The 11,290-nt window shown below is 37.3% G+C and overlaps 2 protein-coding genes across 2 annotated transcripts; one reads left to right on the top strand and one right to left on the bottom strand.

Moving 5' to 3' along the window:
* Window positions 1–165: 165 nt before the first annotated feature.
* On the bottom strand, window positions 166–3,814 carry LOC141814689 (succinate dehydrogenase assembly factor 2, mitochondrial). The gene is made up of 5 exons (XM_074702629.1): window positions 3,652–3,814; window positions 3,454–3,549; window positions 3,235–3,361; window positions 725–793; window positions 166–620 (listed from the first exon to the last, which is right to left on the bottom strand). Exons 1-5 carry the CDS (start codon window positions 3,747–3,749, stop codon window positions 474–476), a joined length of 537 nt encoding a protein of 178 aa, XP_074558730.1. The 5' UTR covers window positions 3,750–3,814; the 3' UTR covers window positions 166–473.
* Window positions 3,815–7,884: 4,070 nt separating this feature from the next.
* On the top strand, window positions 7,885–9,489 carry LOC141814688 (uncharacterized). Its single transcript, XM_074702628.1, has 3 exons — window positions 7,885–8,024; window positions 8,115–8,455; window positions 8,603–9,489. The coding sequence occupies exons 1-3, from the start codon at window positions 7,885–7,887 to the stop codon at window positions 9,487–9,489; spliced, it is 1,368 nt and encodes a 455-aa protein (XP_074558729.1).
* The last annotated feature ends 1,801 nt before the right edge of the window (window positions 9,490–11,290 follow it).

The following is an 11,290-nucleotide window of genomic DNA, read 5'->3' as shown; positions in this document are numbered from 1 at the left end:
AATAATATCCTTACACGTATAGTCAATTATAACTTTTCGATTTATCTCTTCATAGATGATCGAAAAAAATTGTATGAAACTATTAAAGTGATAGATTTCACCTTTTAGAAGTTTAACATGTAATAATTGAAGTTCTCACTTTCTATTTTTTTTCATAATATCTGCAGAATTTTAGTAGAATGCCCCTCTGAAACTTCATCATATCCTTTACATACGATAGAAGTGCCCAACTTGATGATGAAAACAAGACGAAGATGAACTTTAAATCAGCACTACAACAACTTTATTCGGTGTATGGAAGCAAATTCTCGATGAACTTCTGGGTCCAGAACCTTAACAGCAAGTAGATCTTAAACAACTTGTTTAGCTGACACTTCTAATACTATTTGAGTGTTATACAAAGTGTGTTTAATCTGCAATCTCTGCGTGGGGAGTACCAATTATTTGTCGAAAATGATCTTTTTATCGACATATCATTGGTTGCCAAATGGACCACCACCCTGCATCCCCCTTTTGTCATCCCATCCCCTTACCCATGGTCGACCAGGATTTGCTCGGGTCTCTGGAGAAGCATGGCTGTTGAGATTTGCCATCACCTTGGATTTCATAGCACTAAAAACCTAAACCATACAGCATAATGATTAAGAAAATATCCACCAACAAAATGAAAAAATAAAAAGAAAAGAAAAGAAAAGAAAAGCTTTGTTGGGTTCAAATGCCATACAGGATTTCGGCTGACTGATTCTGGTGGTTGCTCTTGGTCGGTCAGCCACTTCCACAAATCTGGATTTTCCTGAAGAATCGACACAAGGTAATTGTTACCTCAGTATGAGATAAGAAATTTATACGAATGTATTTTATGAAAAACAAATTTGGCAATGACCACCTTTCCGTTGAGATTGTCGTCGATGAATTTATACAAGTAGCTTTTCTCAAGTTACAAACCATTAAAACTCTTCAGAAGAGTATAATTAAATTCATATAGGATCCTTTCAGGTGTAACACAGTATTTGTATAGTTTTGTTATTGAGTGAGGATCTATCAAATGAACTGGGTGAAACACCATAAAATCAGTAATAAACTGGAAGCAAAGGTTAAGTAGATTACAATATTGTCTTTCCTATTTTTTAAAATTATCTTCAAGTTTGGACAGATATAATTCCTTGTAACTTTAACCTAAACAATTACAAAAGCATAACAGCCATCAGGATATGCTGATGTTTAATAAACCTCCGTGGCATTAAAATGGTTTCAGAATCACGATTTAAATCCAAACTTTTACAAAAGCATAACAGGCATCAGGATATGCTCAGTCTTAATAACCTTCATGGATAAAGATGCTTTCAGAATTGCGCATCAGTCAGATAATAGTCTAGAAAAGTAGATCTCCTCTCAAGTATAAGAATAACAGTGAAAGTAGACATGAGAAGATCCAATAAAGATTCAAGAGTGATAAAAGAAAGAAAATGTTCATAGGAAATTGGAAGATGAATCTGCTGATTTGGCAGGGAGTTGGAATTGTATACCAGTAGAGATTTGAAATTATAACCTAGTGTTGGAAATTATATTTACATAGTTCGCACAAAAACATTCAAAGACCATGAAATGGAAACCAATTCTCCCTGAATAACATGATAGAACTCAACATATTTAACAAGATAAACACCTAAACGAATGCATAAGATGCAAATCCTACAAGATTTTATGACGCTGGAGGATAGAGTAAAGTACTCTATGTTAGATAATTTCTGGTCTGAAAAATTCCTACTTCTCCATAATGAAATTTTCCTCCACGCATAAATTTGAACTACTGAGGTTAGATAATTCCATTGTCCTTTTCCTTTCATTCCTTTCCTTTGCCTCTCTCTCTTATGGTTTGTTTAAGCTTGAATACATTTGTATTTAGCTCATTAATATTTATGAACAGATATTGTAAACTCCTCTTGAACTAGTGTTCACGAACAAAATTTGTAAACCATGTTCATCAACAAAACTCTTAACAACATAGTAAATAAATAAAGAAACTTTCAAAATGAACAAACAGGCTTGTATTATCAAACTCAACAACTAATCAAACAAACTTAAATATATAAAAGTTTTAAACAATCAAACAAGCTTGAATTGAAAGCTCGATAACATGTAAATGAACCAAGCTCAAGTCAAACTTAAACCAAGCTTAAGCTTGTAAAAAAGAAACCAAACCAAGCTTGAACAACCATTTCAATGATTTGGTTCATTTTAAGCTTGCTTGGCTCTATCAAACAAGCTTGAACACCACAAAACTTGACTCGACTTGGCTCATTTACAACCCTAGTCATACAATTCACAATTGGAATGAGCCAATATTGGACAGCTTGACTAGACCAAATCAACATAGATGTCCAAGAAATCAATAAAAAAATTTGAGTAAATAAAAAAGAATTAGGAATGTCCTTAAAAATTGATGAAAACACAAAGTAACTAAATGTTTGAAAAGAGCTTGATTCTAGTTGATGCCCTTTGCAGGGATTTAGGGACGGAGGAAGCAATGCACTCACATTGGAGGTGTCGGGCAACTCCATTAATCCAATATAATTTCTACTAGAGCAATGGAATGGGCTTGTGGCTTTCCAACCTTTACCTAATCTTCTTTCATTTGCTGATTGAACTGATGTTTTGCTGGCCTGATCTAGCATTAGTAGAACCATGCTTTAGTCAACCTGAACTTCCCCTTGTACATTGGGCCAAGTTTTATAAATGTCTTCAATCCTTGTGTTACAAAGGAGGCAAATAATCTTGAAATGTGTGTCAATGGCATCACATTCCAAATTTTCTTTGTGCAATCATAGATGTAGGCATCTTGGAATGTGTGTAATGATGGAAACGCGCTATGAATTTCCTTTGCACGATCATAGATCTATACAATTTTACAGAATCACCTCCTTGTCTTTTCAGGTAACTAACCAAATAAGAGAACTTTGATTAACCTGATTCTTTATTCCTAACCAAACAAGAGAAAGGACTATTTTTCTCTTCTTTCCTGTTTTTTTTTTCAACTTCTTCACTATCCTAAAAGGGCCAGAAAGCACAAAACCCAATAATATTGTCTCCGATACAAATTATTGGATCATCCAATTAAATAGACCAGTAGAACAAGGAGCGTAGAGATTTTTATATCCTATAATTACCAAAATTGAGACATGATTATCAAAAGAGGGGCTCAACAATGATGCAAGAAAAGTTGATAAAACTCACCAGATCAAGTACATCAGTTAGGGCCCTGATATGGAGATCATCCATGCCACGAATGTGTTCCTCTACCCACGATCCCACAACCAAATCCAATTCAAGGAAACCCCTTTGCCTGCTCCGATACAACAACCTGAACACAAAAGATCGATTTTTAGGGTTTCAAAAATTCGCATAAATCACAAAACTCATTCATCACTATTAAAAAAAAAAAAAACCAAAAACCTATTATGAAGACGGCGCTTGCTCTCTTCATCGGCGAGGTCGACGTCAAGGGATGAGCTATCCGTGGAAAATCGAGAAATAGATCCAACACGAGGCCTACATCAAGGCAAAAGATCGAGTATGAGAGAAGCCCTGGAATCTGGGGATGGATTAAGGCGTGGCTCGGCGAGATCGCGATCAGTGAAGAAAAGGTGATACCTGAAAATCAATTGAGATGACCGGGTAGTGTTTAGCACGGCGGTTTCTTGCAGGCGGAGGAGAGATCGCCGGAGTGACGCCACCGCCATCGATGCCATCACCGACGCTAGGGACGTCTTCTCGCGAACACGAGACTTCAATGGTAAGGAGTCAATTATTGGGGGCAAAGATAAAAAGGTGGTTTTTCCAAATCTTCAATAGAACCCTCCACATTTATTTTTAATACTGTATATTCATTTAAATATCTTTTAATATTATTTTATATTTTTTAATATTATTATCTTATTCTAAATCTTGAATCGATCTGATACATTATAATCGTTACGATTTCATAACTACTATAAAATTATTCATATTATAATAATTATAATTTTCGTAACTGTAACAACATAAATATAAATTTATATTATATCAACTACGATTTTATAACTACTATAATATGAATTTTTGAATTTATGTTCACATTGCAGTAGCTATAAAATCGTAACTATTACAATATGAACATAAATTTATGTTACAATAATTATAATTTTATAGTTGTTATAATGTAAATTTATTCAAAAATATTTATATTATAACTGTACGTTTTCGTAACTACTTAACGTGACTTCAATTTTGAATTCACAAATTATAATTTCAAAATTTAAATTAAAATTTAAATAAATAATATAAAATAATATTGAAGGACATGATCGGTCAAGATGCACTTTTTAATTAAAAATAACTATGAGACAGTATGATAATTTTTTTTAAAAAAAATATGCCATCTTGATTTTTAGTAGAAAAAATTTAAATTTTGCCCCCTATACTTCTCCTTTTTTATGTTTTCTGCCCCGGTAGTTTAGAATATATATTAAGTTTTTACCCTAATATTAATGAGCAATTGTTATCCACGTATTCTTAAAATATCAAATTTCTATGATATAATAATTCTTAAAATATTTTAAAATTTTATTAATAATAAATATTCTCTAATAGTTTTTATGGTTCAATTGCCCCTGTCTTCTTCACCTAATCGTTCCATGAATCTCTAACCTTTTAAGGAAAAACAAAAAAAAAGAAAAACCAAAGAACTAACTTTGATCGAGCGATGATTAACGATCGTGGGACATAAGCAATCTCTTGATCCCCAAGTGATCAATAATTTTGGATTTTCTATTTTCATTTACCCATGAAAGTTGACAAATTTTTATTTCCGCAAAAAAATTTTCATAGTTTTTCTTTTTTTCCCATGTGAAATATAAATGTTTCTTTAAATTTTTCACTTACCCTTGAAGGAAAAGTTTTAACCTCAATGCAAATTTATGAATCATTTTGATAAAAAAGATTCAAAAATTATTATTATTATTTTTGATAATTTTTATTTTTAAATAATTTTTAAAATTTTTGATATTTAGAGTAGTTTTAAATATTTTTTTTATATTTAAGAATTTTAAGTTTGTTTAAGATTTTTAGGATTTTGAGTACGTTAAAAAATTTTCCTTTCTACTAGAATTTCTTTTCTTTTTTTAAAGTTAAAATTTTGGGTCTATATAAGCATTTTATTAGTTAATGTTTAAGAAGTTTTGATTTAATAATATTTTTGAGTGTCATTTATTTTTCTATCTCCAGATATTTTTTCGAATCAACAGATTTTAGACGATTGATTTTTGTTATTTACAGTCGATCAATAAAATTAATATAGCTCGTAGGATAATCGTTATCCCATCTCACATCAGTTGGTATCAAAGTGCATCAGATCCCATGAAAGGTCGTCGTGGTCGTGGTTGCAATAGTCAGGTTTCGATGGAGGAAGCCCAGTACTGTGATCGTACCATTCAAGATGTGACGATTAAGGATTTGTAGAAACAAGTCACAGAATTAATCCAGCGTTTGATGGCACGACATTTTAAAGATCGAAGGAGCTATGACTGTGATTTTGCGTCCACCTTCGACAACCTTTACCACAACCACAATAGGATCTCAGAGCATCGAGGTCGAGAAGAACAGTATGTAGATTTTGATTTTCGAGTTGATCTACTTGAGTTTTCAGGAACATTACAAGCGGAAAGATTCGTTGATTGACTCAATGAGATAGAAAGGATTTTTTACTATAAGGAGGTGTCCGATCGAGTGAAAGTAAAGTGAGTGGCCATCAGACTCAAGGGTCGAACATCTATATGGTGGGAACAGTTACAGCACTCACGAGAGAAACAAGGCAATGCCAAGATCACTAATTGGGAGAAGATGAAGAAGAAGATGAGAAGTCGTTTCCTTCCTTCAACTACACCCAAGGCCTGTTTCAACAACTTCACATATTAAGGTAGGGTGCAAGATCCGTCAATGATTATATGGAAGAGTTCTACCAGTTGATTGCCCGAAATGACTTATCGGAGACAAAGGAGTAGATGGTGACATGATACTTAAGAGGACTGTGTCGGCCTTTACAAAATATCCTCAGTCTTCATTCATTATGGACAGTTTCAAAGGCCTACTAGCGTGCACTAATAGTTGAAAAACAGCAAAACTAAAAACCCATGGTCAGAGGTGACCAAAACAGTCAACCCCACCCCTCAAGATTCACGCCCTTCACAACAACAACCACCACAGGTTATTTCTAAAGTCTCTACTAGATGTTATCATAGTGGTGAATAGGGACATAGGGCAAATGATACTTAAGAGGACTATGTCGGCCTTTACAAAATATCCTCAGTCTTCATTCATTATGGACAGTTTCAAAGGCCTACTAGCGTGCACTAATAGTTGAAAAACAGCAAAACTAAAAACCCATGGTCAGAGGTGACCAAAACAGTCAACCCCACCCCTCAAGATTCACGCCCTTCACAACAACAACCACCACAGGTTATTTCTAAAGTCTCTACTAGATGTTATCATAGTGGTGAATAGGGACATAGGGCAAACAAATTCAGGACACCTGCTCCTGCTAATCAGAAAGGCAAAAATAGATTGATCGAAAAAGACATGGAAGATGAAAATGAGGCAATTGGTGAACCAGTGTATGAAACTGGTGAAGTACTTAAGAGATGTGAAAATGGACAAGAGCAACACCCATGATATCGTACTCGTTGACGGATCAACGAGGATTTCCAAAGTCCATGAACTACTAGTAGATTTTGCCAAGTTGATATTAGATAATCTTTCTCTTGAACTACCATTTGATACTATTCTAAACTCGAGGACAAATTATTTCAACCTAGGACGATTGATGCAGGAGAATCCAAAAATTTTTATTACTATTTTTGATAATTTAAAAAAAAAATTATATTTAAAATAATTTTGAAATTTTTATTTCTATTAAGATTTTTTTATTTATAAATTAAGATTTTAAGTCTATATACCCGGTATCACATTTCTGATTGAACAACTAAAATATACACACTTCAAAATATCATCAAAGAAGAAATAAGAGACACGACATTCCTAATGAACACGAAGATATATCGATACAAACCATAAAAATTGATCTCCATATGTGGAATCTCATGTTAAAATCACGGGGATCCCTTCATCCTTCTTGTATTGTAGGAAATATACCGACGTAATTCTAGTTCTCGAGCTTCTAGGTTTTTAAGTTCCAAATGAATTACAAAATAAGAGAAGAAATGATAGAATAGAGATTGGAGGACGTAAAAAAAATTTAAACAAATAATGAAATCAGAGAGAAAAGAATAAAATACATATATTTTTAGAGAATTTTAGTTATTTTTTACTTATTTAATAATTTGTTTTATTTAAAGGAGAGATATTTGAGGATACTTTATTTGTAACTTTGGAGAATCTTATTCTTTTTTTTTTATAATTTTAATATTTCATCAACCATTAGGATAAACTAAAAAATACTTAAAAAATTTTCAAACTTCTTAAATATAATACTAATAAAATTTTAATTTTTTTTTAAAAAAAAAATCATCACTTTTTTTTACCATCTCACCATAATCCTGAGAATAATAAAATAAAAATAAAAATAACTACAACTTATTTCCTTGCTTCCTTACCTCTTTGAGTAGTGGGTTCCTCGTATCGAATTCTTTTCTTTAGCGTAGCTCCTTTATTTGCATATTTAATTTTTCACAATCTCACTCAATCAAATGTTCTTCTTCCTCTCTCCATCCTTATTCAATTCTCCCTACAAATACCCATCCGCCCACCTCCTCTTCCTCCCATCTCCTCTCCTCTCGTCTCTCCATTACCACCTAATTACCAATTCAATCCTCTTAGCTTGCAGCACTATTAATGGCCAACCAACCGCCCACCGGCCGCCCGTGGTTGCTCCGGCTCGCTTCGCAGGCCCGCTTTGATGTTCCCGCGCCTCCACCACCTCAGCCTCAGCCTCAACCTCAACCGCCAGCACAACCGACTCAAGCTCTTCCTAGGCCTCCAATGGCACCGGCCCGCTTTGATGCTCCGGCGCCTCCACCACCTCAGCCTCAGCCGCCAGCACAACCGACTCAAGCTCTTCCTAGCCCTCTTATAGCACCCGCCCCGCCTGCTCAGCCGGTGCCGACGCCACCTCCACCTCCACCGGCGGCATCTGTATCACAGACGGCAGAGACAACACTACGACCCGCGGCAACAGTGGCCGATGCTCCTACAAGGACGAATGGCGACACCACAGAGGTCGTTCAAAGTCCGGTGGTCTCCTCGCCTATGGCGCCGCCACCTCCAGTGGCAGTAGAGTCTATGATACGGCCGGCGGAAATAACGCCACTCCCCGCCGCAATTTTCGGCGGAGCTCGATCTCGAAGGACCAACGGAGACACCACAGACGTTGTTCGAAGTCCTGCGGGCACCTTACTGACGGCGCCCGCACGACAGCGGTCGCCCTCCCCGAGGCCGACAGCAGAGGCGGCGCCGCCGGTGCGGAAGCGCTCGCCATCCCCAAAGCCGAGAGCAGAAACAACGCCGCCGATACGTGCGCGCTCGCCATCCCCAAAGCCGATAGCAGAAACGGCGCCGCCGGTACGTGCGCGCTCGCCATCCCCAAAGCCGATAGCAGAAACGGCGCCGCCGGTCCGTGCGCGCTCGCCATCCCCAAAGCCGATAGCAGAAACGGCGCCGCCGGTACGTGCGCGCTCGCCGCCCCCTGCGACGCTGCTGGTAGACGCGCTAGTGCCAACACGCCCACGTTCGCCTTCACCGAGACCATCCGTGGCGACGCCGACGAGAGCGCGTTCTCCCCCGCCATCGCTGACGCCGGTGGAGGCGGTGAAGACGCAGATTGATGCATCTCCGACGCGGTTCCGTTCGCCATCCCCAAGGCCGGCAGAGCAGGCGGAGCGCAACCACTCCCGCTCGCCATCCCCGAAGCCTTATACGCCACCGCCGCAACCCTACTACCCGACGCCCGTGGCGGCGAACGGCGTCCCAACCCCTCCCCCGTCGCCGAAGGTCATCACGACTTCGTCCCCAACGCCACCGCCGTCTCCTAAAATCACTCCGGTGCCCGAACCAAAGCCCGCACAAGAAGCAGGGTACGAGCTGCAAAAGACAGAGAGATCAATTGGCACAACCACGACGCCCGCGAAGAAGGAAGAGAGCGAGAGCGAGAGCGAGATGAGGGCAGTCACCATCGCAGGGAAGAACGCGGGAGCGATCATGGACTTGCAGGGAACGCCTTCCTACGGCGGCCTTCGCCGGGGCAGAAAGCTTGACGGCGAAGAACAGAGCAAGGAAGGGAACAAGGAGGCGATGAAGGAGGAGAAGACAATGGTGACACTGGTGAACAGCAACGTGCAGAGTGTTAACAACTCTCTCCTCCTCAGCGCCTCCTGCAGCGTCGGCAGCCCGGGGGTGCACGCCAGCCTCGCCAGACGCAGCCGCCGCCTGACCAAGAACTGAGGCAGCGCCGCCTCCAGTCACCAGACTACTACTACTGCTACTACCTCATAAGGAAAGGAAATAAAGGCTAAGCTTTATATGATTTAAGTATTTACATGTTCATTAATTTTTCATATGAAATTGCTTGTGACTTATCATGTATAATTGTGTGTCAATGTAATGAAATAAAGATAATCCCATACACATAAGATGGAATATTTTTTAGCTCGATGTTCACTTGTAGTACAAGATGTTAGAATGAAGTAAACACTAGCTCGCTCTCTAATTTCATTTTTCATAACCAAGGAGAAGCTACCATGGACACGATAAGTATGACCGGATATCGCGAGGTAAGATATGAGAAAAAAAAGTGTGGCCTCCGGAGCATAGCTGAGTTGGTTACGACGCAACATAGTTGCAGAAGAGGACAAGGATTCGAATCCTGACGAAGCCGAGCAATATCCCTCCTGCGTCGTGACCAACTACAGTTTCTCGATTTACCTCCTCACAGATAATCGTGAGGATCGATCGTGTGAGATCGCTAAGGTGATGGATTCCACCTTTATGCAGAAAATACAAAAAAGTGTGATTCCTTATGTTATAGATGTTGATATCGGAATAAGGTAGATGATGGTTACAATGTCTTAATAGGAAGAAAAAAAAGAAGATAAAATTATCACCATGGACATTAGCTTCAATGATATTCTTATGTCAAAGCTTTCATGGCATACTTTTGCATTAGTCCTTTTAATGATAATTTTCTCCTCAATCAAATCTTTCTTGACAGATATACATAAAAAAAAACGAAAATTTTCATAATAATAAAATAATTTATAAGAGACTATGATTTGTTTATCTAACTTTAACTATTAATTACTAATTAAAATTTATCAAATGACCTATATGATTATTACCTAAGAAAATATATTCATTAATCTTTTATTATTTATAAAGTATCTGGATCTTATGAACCAACTAATATGAGTTAACTAATTCTTGAATGTATGATTGATCCATATTCCACACACCAAATAAATTTTAAAAACCAAATGACTCCTGTCATGATATCCCAACATCATTAATATTCAAATACCTTATGGTGAATTTTAAACTGTTGCTTGGGAAAAATACTCTAGAGGCAAAATATATTCATTAATTGAATTATAAATTAGTCGTGTACTAAAGTTTCTAATGAAATGACAATAAAAAAAAATTACAAAGCCACAAAAGGTTTGAGCTTCCTAGACAGTGATAGGTGCAGAGTAATCCTTAATCGCCTTAGTTTTGTCAAGATACGTTGAAATGGCTCGAGTAGGAAAAAAAAAACCCCAAGTAACACTATTTGTGCTTGTAAAAATGAGTGTTTCTTCAGCTTAGCATACAAGTCATTTCGAAGGTCTCACAACTAAGCGAAGATATTAAAACTGGGTGTGAGGACTTTGCAATTTATTAAAATGCCATCAAAATAAACCACTAAGAATTTTCATATCAAAGGTTTTACGACTTGGTTTAATACTTGTATAAATGTGCTTGGAGCATTTGACAGTCTAAAAGCATGACTAATCATTCAAATAATCCATCTTGTGTTTTTAAAACAATTCATCACTCATCACAAATTAAATCCTAACTTGATGATATCAGTTACTAAGTCTATTTTGGAAAAGTATTGGGCTCCTACTATCAAGTCAAGCAAGTCACCAAGCATATATAGAAATCATAGGAAATACATGATTCTTTCAACCTTGAAACCTTTCATTAAAAGTTCTTGAGCTTCTCAATAATGCAGGAGATTTAAAATTGTGATCTAGAAACAGGTCTAAAG

Source organism: Curcuma longa, chromosome 21 (genome assembly GCF_044706935.1).
Source record: "Curcuma longa cultivar G26 ecotype Majalengka, Jawa Barat chromosome 21, ITB_CL_G26_1.1, whole genome shotgun sequence".
Lineage (NCBI taxonomy): Eukaryota > Viridiplantae > Streptophyta > Magnoliopsida > Zingiberales > Zingiberaceae > Curcuma > Curcuma longa.
Note: the sequence above shows the minus strand (reverse complement) of the source record. Positions and strands in the feature narration are given on the sequence as shown.

Excerpts from the sequence above, each read along its gene's own strand:
- LOC141814689 (XM_074702629.1), bottom strand. The coding sequence starts at position 3,749 with ATGGCATCGATGGCGGTGGCGTCACTCCGGCGATCTCTCCTCCGCCTG. Across the intron at positions 3,362-3,453 it reads AAGCGCCGTCTTCATAATAG|GTTGTTGTATCGGAGCAGGC; the intron begins GTTTTTGGTTTT and ends TTTTGTGTTCAG. Across the intron at positions 794-3,234 it reads TAACTGATGTACTTGATCTG|GAAAATCCAGATTTGTGGAA; the intron begins GTGAGTTTTATC and ends TCGATTCTTCAG.
- LOC141814688 (XM_074702628.1), top strand. The coding sequence starts at position 7,885 with ATGGCCAACCAACCGCCCACCGGCCGCCCGTGGTTGCTCCGGCTCGCT. Across the intron at positions 8,025-8,114 it reads CCGACTCAAGCTCTTCCTAG|CCCTCTTATAGCACCCGCCC; the intron begins GCCTCCAATGGC and ends AGCTCTTCCTAG. Across the intron at positions 8,456-8,602 it reads GGGCACCTTACTGACGGCGC|CGCCGCCGGTACGTGCGCGC; the intron begins CCGCACGACAGC and ends TAGCAGAAACGG.